The following is a 9,147-nucleotide window of genomic DNA, read 5'->3' on the forward strand; positions in this document are numbered from 1 at the left end:
CGTCATCCGGCTGCGTCCCGCGGGCGTTAAAACGCGACGGATGGCGGCACCGAAGAGCTTTAACTCACCTGCTCATAAATACGTCGAGTAATGCAATTAAATTACAATATCATATTATTATGATTACTGTTGTTATTACTGTTATTACTGTTATTGTGGCTGTCATCATGTGGAACGTGGAAGGCCTGACAGCCACAGAGCAAATGTCATGCACCTGTCCACCGGTCCTCCCCAGGACAGGCTTCAGGTGTGCTAATGCTACGGCTACATCCCGCCCACGCAGGTGAACCCTGCCTCGATCCCCACCCGATGCAAACTTAGGCGAGTTGTGTGAAGCGACAGCCGCTTCCACCAGGCAACACCCCCCCGTGTAGTTTACACACACCCCCACACACCCCCACAGCTCGCGGTGACACACTGTCCAATGATTATCACCGACCCGCTGCTGCTTCCTCCGCGGCCCAAACACAACTTGGCAAATAATCATGAAGCTTCTGTGTAAATGGAGTCTTTTGCAATCATAAATCATTAACCTTTTTGCCTGAAAGCGCTCTGCCCCCCCGCTACTCTGAAGACTCAATTGGTTGGAAAATAACCAATAATGGGCGGGTGGGGGGGAGCGCAGCATTTTAGGTCTTTAGCACATTGTTATGCTGCTCAGCGGGGAGGTTATCTGCTCTCAGGAAAGATAACGCTCACTTCCCACCACTAACTCAGGAGGTGGGACATCGAGCGGCGAGGACACAGAACGGAGCCGCTCCGCTCCTCTGAAGCAGACATGGCTCTTTTCCCCAGTTCCTCTCAGCCTGGCAAATGGACATGGAGATAAGCAGCCAATAGAGAGAAGACAACGTTTGACTTATGAGGACCTCAGCACACGTGTTGCAGGAGAACCAAGCTGGCTGGTGGCACCTTCAGGGCGTTTGCTCAGGACTCCTGCTGCTCTGCGTCGTGGCCTCGGAGGTGTGGGACGCTGAGACCAAACCTATAGAGTTTGTGTGCCACAAGGGAATGAGGAGGAGCTTGAACATAGCAGCAGACATGGAGAGAGCGCTGGTGAGTCCTCCTAACCCTCCTCCAGCTGCTCCTGGTTGAACTCCTGCTCTAACCGCCACCTCTCTCCTGCAGCGCAGCTGTAACGGCTCCATGATGCTCTCCACCCCCGTCCAGCTGCCCTGCGTCGAGCTTCACCTCACATCCTGGCAAAACCAGACGGTACGTGCGCCCGCCGTGGCTCCGGAGCTGCTTCTGAGATGTTTGTGGCCTGAGCAGCTTTTCTCTGTGTGCTAGCACCAGGAGAAGAGAGGGGACATCCTCGCATCCTTGAGGCTCCTCTCTGAAAGCGTGAAGGCCGCGAGGGCCTCGGACCAGCCGCCCTGCTCTGCCTCAGTGCTGCTGAGGCTGGAGAACAACATCAACAACTATCAGCTCATCGTCACCAACCTCCAGCTGAGCGTAAGTAGGACAAAGATGGAGCTTCTTCTGAGCCCCAAGCTGGGGTCGGGTTGTCTGATAGGCCACGCCTCCCTTCGTTCAGGGCCAGTTGATTTAGCTCCTTTATCGTTTCCTGCCATGTGGAAATATCCTGGTTTCTCTTCAGCGGGAATGTCGGCGCCTTTGGAACGACGTTGTGTTGCGTTAGTCTTCCTTCCTCAGGACAGGAATAAGATAGCAGCACATACTTTCCCAATGACGACCCCGCAGCTCTTTTAAGGTCATCGTTAATGAAACATGAGGAGAAATAAACAGCCGTGCTCTTTCTGACTGGTTGGACTTCTAATGATCTTGGTTGTGTTTTGTGTTTGGGCCAGCAGGGCCCAGCAGTGACCCCGGCCCTGTCCTGCGTCCCCAGGGACACCCCGAGTGTCCGCACACTCCTGCTCAGCTACCACCAGCTGATCTCGGGCAAACTGGAGCGTTTCATGGTGGAACTGAAGGACAGATGTCCTTGAAGGTGACACAGATCTGACGGCAGTGGTCCAGAGCCCTTTTATGGGTATAATTATAGCTCCTGGTCAATAAAGGGAAAATGTATCTGCCAGCACAGTCGGAGGGGACCAGGAAGTTCCCCTCAAATTGTTGCCTTTATTTAAGAAAAGTGATGCGAAAAGACTTTTAAGATGCAGCCAACAAAAACCCAGGTGATTATCGGGCCCCAGCAAAGACGACCAGACGTGTGGCAGAAAGACAGCTTTGGTCTTTAAGTCTAACTTTAAATTCTTCCTCATGTTGTTGCAGATTTTTTGCACTTTTGAATATGTGTACATACTTTATAAGACAAGCCCATTTTCAGTCTAATGTTCAATAAAGTGTCATTTTATACAGGAAGCTCTTTCTTTGGACATTTCTTTCATTTCCACAGCAGCGCCGCGGTCCCACAGCTCAGCTTTGGTCCCTCACTGTGCCCCCCCCCCACACACACACACACACACACTGGTTTATCACACACTTGGAAACTAAAGATATGACCACAAGTACTCAGCAACCACACTGGGGATTTCACTAGCCCCGACCCCCCCCCCCCTCAGAGACGCTAAATGTGTGGTTTTCTTACACATTGATGCCAATATTTGGCATAATTTTACTCTCGGGGTTCCAGCTCAACGTTCAGACCATGTCCTAAATGCTGCCCTCGTGTTTCCGTTTGAAAAGGTCGTTTTTTTCTAAGCGCATTGTTCCAGGACGATGTCGCGCTCTGCTGCAATTTGTCGCACATGTCGCCGGAAGTGACGTGGCGGTGCCGATAAGACTCCGTAGACCCGCGTTACCTGGAGCAGGTGAGTCGGTGCGGCGCGTCGGGGTCTCCTTCCTCTTCGCCATGTCGGAGAAGGCTCCTCTCCTGCATTACCGCCTCACCTCGGGCCCCGGGCCGGAGCCCGCGGATGCGCCCCCGCCGCGGCAGCGCCGAGGACGCGCGCAGGAGGACAAACACGCGCGGAAACTCGGCGTGTTGGTCGGCGTGGTCATCCCCACGTTACTGTCCATGTTCAGCGTGGTTGTCTTCCTCCGAGTGGGTGAGTGGAGGATTCCTACAACGAAGACGCGTGTTTTTACCCCCCCCCCCCCCCCCCCCCCCCCCCCCATTAAAAATGAGTGTTGCGTTTTCTGCCTGAATTTGACCCTTTTAATGAAAGAACACACAAATGTGCAGGATTCGTGGTTGGCCAGGCGGGTCTCTACCAGTCCGCCGCCATGTTCCTCGTGGCTTACTTCATCATCACCATGACCGTGCTCTCCATCTGTGCCATCTCCACCAACGGGGCTCTAGATGCTGGGGGGGCCTACTGTATCCTTTCCATCCCAGTTGTATGGATCATGTCCGGTCCTGAACCCGGCCTCCGGGCTCCTCCGGGCTCCTCCGGGTCCTCGCCACGTGGGTCTAGGTGTGTCTCCTCAGCCCAGGTCTCCAGACATGATCAGCCGGGCCCTGGGTCCGGAGTTCGGCGGCAGCATTGGGATCATGTTCTTCCTGGCCAACGTGTGCAGCAGTGCTCTCTACATTCTGGGGGTGGTGGAAGCCGTGGTGTCGGATTTTGGCGTGCGCGTAGGTAAGATCACGCTGGGTGGGGCCACCCTGATCACACCGGTTCTGTTGTGCTTTTCTCTGAATTCTGGCGGTTCTGCTGCCCCTCAGGTGCTGCTGGTGCCCATCAGGTGTTTCCTACAGGATACTGGTGGTCTCTGCTCTACGGCACCACCCTGCTCTTCCTCTGCTTCATTGTCTGTCTGGTCAGATCACATTTAAATGACTTTGATGATGAACAACACACCCAAATTTGTGGGGGGGTGTCACAGTGGTTGTGAGTTGAACGGCCTTGTCCCTCCAGGTGGGCGCTCACATCTACGCCAAAGCCACCTTCATTGTCTTCATCATCGTCACCACAGTCCTGGTTTCCGTCTTGTGAGTTTCTTCGTGGTGGCGCCGCTCGAGGTGACGTTGCCAGAGAGCTCCGTCTGGAACGGCACCGGCCACGGAACCGCCAACTATTCCGGCTTTCGGCTCCTGACCCTGGAGGGCAACCTGATGCGTGAGTGACACCACGTCCCGACGCTGCCTGGGATTATTCCCACTCCTTTCATCGGGTTTCTTCTTGCAGCCAGCTACACGGTGGACTACACCACCGGTGCCCTCATGAGCTTCGCCACAGTCTTCGCTGTCATGTTCAACGGCTGCACCGGAATCATGGCGGGCTCCAACATGTCGGGTCAGACGTTCTACAGATGTTCTACAGCCTTTTATCTCCTGGAACCTCTTAAAAAGCTTTAGCGTGAACACATGATGGAACGTATGAAGCTAACGTGTGCTCTTAGGTGACCTGGAGAACCCCAGCTACTCCATCCCCAGGGGCACGATGGCCGCCGTCATTATAACGTTCATCGCGTACAATCTGCTGGCTCTGCTGGCGGCGTGGTCATGTGACCGGTTAGACACGCACGCACACACGCTGGAGTCAAAGTGCTGCAGCCTTGTAACGGCGCCGCTCTGTTTCGAACCTTGTTTCTGTTGCCAGTCAGCTCCTCCAAAGGGACTACAGCTTCCTGGGAGACATCAACGTGTGGCCGCCGCTGGTGAACGTTGGCATTTACTCCTCCAGCATCTCCGCTGCCATGAGTAACCTGATCGGAGCCTCCAGGATCCTCTTTGCGCTGTCCAAAGACAACCTGTTCGGTGGGTCTTGCAGCCATGTTCCCCTGGACCTTTTCTACTGTCAGAGATGAATTAATTAACTGTGCTTGATTTAGGTTTTTCTGGTTTAATCTAATGTACGGACATCTAGTTAGGATGCCCCCTGGACGCCTCCCTGGTGAGGTGTTCAGGGCATGTCCCTCCGGTAGGAGACCCCGGGGAAGACCCAGGACACGTTGGAGAGACTATGTCTCTCGACTGGTCTGGGAACGCCCGGGGATCCCTCTGGATGAGCTGGAGGAGGTAGCTGGGGAGAGGGAAGTCTGGGCTTCTCTCCTTAGGCTGCTGCCCCCGCGACCCGACCCCGGATAAGCGCTAGAGAATGGATGGATGGAATCTAATGTACATTTAAACAGTTTTTACAGACGATCGTGCTGAGTCAGCATTTTTGACCATCTGCAGAAAGGCCGAGTGAGAAATGACCCGTGTGAAAAGTGTGTTTTTGATTTTATGTAGATGGTCTCCTGGATCTGGCCAGGAGGACTTCTCACGGTGGAAACCCGTGGGCGTCCGTGCTGATCTCCTGGATGCTTGCACAGGTAGGACGGCTCGTTGTACGGACCGGTGACAGTTCACTGGCGTGTCGGCTTAAGTTCTGGCTTGACCTGTTCCTCGGTAGCATGAGGTAGGAGCTGAGGGACCCTGCAGTGACATTAGACTTGGCGTCACGCATTTTTTTCAGAATTCCTTGACCAATGTCATTGAAGATGTTTAGAGTTGCCCAGAGTTGAGGAATCAAAACTACAGTCATCTTTTGTTGCTCAATGTGACGCATCTGCGGACGGTTTTTACACACTTCCATTAATAAATGTGGCGCATAAGGGCAGTACCGTGTGTCTCCACCAGGCGGTGCTGTTCGCCGGTAAATTGAACACCATCGCCAGTGTGGTGACCATCTTTTTCCTGTTGGTGTATGCTGCTGTCAATCTGGCCTGTCTGGCTCTGGAATGGGCTTCTGCGCCGAACTTCAGGTACCTGACATGTTGTTATTGAGACTAAACCTTTCCTTTCTTTATTTTAAGTACCATTTTCCCTTTTAAAATCTCAGACCATCGTTCCGTTGCTTCACGTGGCACACCTGCGCCCTGGGCATTCTAGGTTGCCTGGTCATGATGTTCCTGGTCAACGCCATTTACGCCTTTGTCAGTATAGTGTTTATGCTGCTGCTCTTGTTGCTGATCCAGTACCTCGGTCCCATCAGCAACTGGGGCTACATCAGCCAGGCCCTCATCTTCCATCAGGTACGCACGTTGGAACCAATTAGATTTGCAGCAATAATCACTTAAGCTGTGGCTCTCCTTAGGTACGCAAGTACCTTCTGATGCTGGACATACGCAAGGATCACGTCAAGTTCTGGAGGCTCCAGGTGTTGCTGATGGTGGCAAATCCTCGCAGCTGCACCGGTCTGATGGCTTTCATCAATGACCTGAAGAAGAGCGGCCTTTATGTCCTGGGACACGTAACGCTGGGTTTACTGGGTAAGAAGGGTGGCACTAGAGGGACGGGCTTCCTCCAAACGTGACATCACAGGAACGTCTCTGTTTGGGCTTGTTCTTGTGCAGATGGGATGCCCTCTGACCCTCTGCAGAGCAGCCATGACTCCTGGTTGTCTCTGGTGGATCATCTCAACATCAAGGCTTTTGTGAATCTCACGCTGGCCGATTCGGTCAGACGGGGAGTTCAGAACCTCCTTTTTGTCACAGGCTTTGGGTCAATGAGGCCCAACACTCTAGTCTTGGGATTTTACGACGACTGTGCCCCTCAGGACCAGCTTGAAGGGAAGCTGATCATCTGCGCCGCCCGTGACTCCGTTTCTCTGAGTCCCGCCACTGACCAGGAGCAGCGCCCCCCCACGTTCCCTGTGGTGCGAGTGGCCGGCGAGTCCAAAGATCTGCAGGAGGAGGAATACGTGTCGGTGATCGCCGACGCTTTAAAAATGGGGAAGAACATAATCCTGGCCCGTTACTTTCATCAGTTCAGCCGAGAGGAGGTTTTGGGGGCGGGGCGGAAGGTCGGGGGTCGCCGTTGTGCGACGGCACCCTTCATAGACTTGTGGCCCCTGAATCTCCTCCGGCCGGACCCGCGTGGTTACGTGGACGTGTGCTCGCTCTTCCTGCTGCAGCTGGCCAGCGTCCTCTGCGAGACGCGCTCCTGGAGCCAGGCGAGGCTCCGCCTCTTTCTGTGCGTGGAGGCTGGCTGCAGCCTGAAGGTGGAAGAGGAGGCGAAGCTGCGCGCGATGCTGAAGGAGCTCCGGATCTCGGCCCAGGTGCAAACCGTGGCGTGGGACCAGGTGGTCACTCTGCACTGGCAGCGGCAGGGAGGAGCCGAGAGGGGCGGCGCCGAGGGCAGACGCCAGGACGGCACGCCGCCGTTCCCGAGCAACCAGCTGACTGAGGAATACATCTGTGCGGTCAACGCGCTCATCCGCACACACGGCGCGCCGCAGCCTGCGGTGCGTTTCCTGTATTTGCCACGCCCACCGGCAGACACCAGGCGTTACCCCGCCTACTTGCAGCACATGGACCTGTTGAGTCGAGACCTGGGTCCAACGTTGCTCATTCATGGCATCACCCCTGTGGTCACAACGTACTTCTGAAAAATCGTATTCTCTGTTTTTCTTCATATCAAAGTAAATAAAATGGTTTTATTTCCCTACATTTGTGTTCTGCTGGTTTTGTCCTGCAGGTGGCGACACATCCTCACTTTCACGACTGGTTGCGACTCCGGTAGTTTTAAATCGGAGTTTGTTCTTTGATGAACAAAGGTTCTTGTTCTGTCCAAAGGTCCTGCTCATATAACACACAGTGATCCTAACGGGTGTATTTAAACATGTCGGTACATCAGGGGTCCGTCCTAAACTGGCTGATCTCTTCACGCCCTGTGTTGAGCAGCGTGGCGACCATCCAGGAGAGATCCCATCAAAGAACAACGATGGAAACCTTCATCGATCCCTTTTACTGCACCTGTGGATCCAAATGGATCGGAACCCTTTCAGTTCCAGCGGTGACGAAGCCTGAAACGGCAACAAACTGATTCTTAAAAGATTTTGCTTGAAACTAAATACGATACTGTGGACAAAGATCCTAATTTCATATAACTAGAGGTCCAAATCATGCTGAATCATGGCAGACCTGGCCATGATTCAGCATCTTTTGTGTAATAATTAATAATTTGGCTGCGAGGGTCCAGCACTGAGGCTCATATCTGGGCCATCGCAGAACCGAAGCGGTGCATCTGACCAGAACTCTGGACTTTGATCAGGACCAGACCATAAATGTCAAATGAACACAGAGATGCTGATTTTGTGTATTCCAGGCTGTCCCCCAAGGAGCCAGATGTTCTTCCTGCTGCACAGAAGCGAGCTGCTGTCCATCCCAGCACCAGAACCTCTTCAGTCGGGCTCAGCTGCTTCGGTTGGTGGCGCGGGCTGGCTCTGGAGGCGAGGGAGAAAATACCTGTGAGGTGAGAGAGGCGTGAGTAGAGACATCTGTCCCCATGTCCCTGACAAACGGCGTGTGGGAGGGAGTGTGTTCTCCCGGGGGGGGCAACGGGGGGGCCAGCCCAGCCCAATTCAGACCACCATGCAAGTGAGGCCCCTCTTGCTCCCACCGGGCCCGGCCAACGGGCCACCCAGGACACCTCCTACACCAGCTACATTGAGTTGCTGACAGGATAGAAAGATAGATCCAGCCAGCAGGCGTGGGTGCCAGGGTGATCCCCTCCTCATCCATGAAGGGGGGGGGCAGCTGAATCACTGCCGCGTGACGGGCTGTGATGCAGGAAACGCGTCTTTGTCGACCGTGATGCGCGAACGCCCACTTCAGGCGGAGGAGCCGGAGCTGCTTCTCTCTGCTCGTCAGTTTGGTGGACGCGGCCAAAACGAGGAAAAGCCAAATATGGAGAATTCTTCACCCCCCCCCCCCCCCCAGCTGGAACGCTAGTGGACTCGTTACCCAAGAAGGCAATATAGAAGCCCCACAAAAGGCCAATCATTCGGGAGTGGAGGGGTTCACACCCACAATATGCAGAAAAGTAGGAAGCTAAAATGACAGTAAAAAGGGGTTTTACCCATGATTCCACAGTACAAATGTGGGAAATCTGTTACTAGATGAGCTGAAGAGTCATCAAAGGAGGCCCGTCACATGCACATGGACCCAGATCTTTATCAGAGCCGTCAGAGAGGGGAGGTCGCTACACACACACACACACACACACACACACTCAGGTCCTTCACAGAATCAAAGACTGGTGACCTTCAGGTGTGTCTGGGTGGATGTGCTCTAAGGTCGTTAGGGTCAGCGGCTGAAGCCGTTCCAGTGGCTCAGCCACCAGATTCCACCTCCACCTGCCGACTCTTTTCTTTCTCTTGTTTTCCTGGTGGTGGTGAAACATGTGATCAGACTTCTGTGACGAAGACGCACCTCCGGCGTCCTTTACATGGTCTCTACCGGCACGCCGCC

The 9,147-nt window shown here is 54.1% G+C and overlaps 1 protein-coding gene across 1 annotated transcript; it reads left to right on the forward strand.

The window, feature by feature from the left end:
* Positions 1-2,716: 2,716 nt before the first annotated feature.
* Positions 2,717-7,342, forward strand: LOC115246438 (solute carrier family 12 member 9-like). Its single transcript, XM_029831504.1, is given in 14 exon segments — positions 2,717-3,014; positions 3,152-3,286; positions 3,411-3,548; positions 3,635-3,729; positions 3,828-3,897; positions 3,900-4,028; positions 4,098-4,205; positions 4,312-4,423; positions 4,512-4,669; positions 5,144-5,226; positions 5,534-5,658; positions 5,736-5,928; positions 5,991-6,165; positions 6,250-7,342. Coding segments are annotated over 14 exon segments (2,751 nt in total). The 5' UTR covers positions 2,717-2,818; the 3' UTR covers positions 7,284-7,342.
* The last annotated feature ends 1,805 nt before the right edge of the window (positions 7,343-9,147 follow it).

The sequence above is a fragment of the Takifugu rubripes genome, chromosome 22 (assembly GCF_901000725.2).
Source record: "Takifugu rubripes chromosome 22, fTakRub1.2, whole genome shotgun sequence".
Taxonomy (NCBI): Eukaryota; Metazoa; Chordata; class Actinopteri; order Tetraodontiformes; family Tetraodontidae; genus Takifugu; species Takifugu rubripes.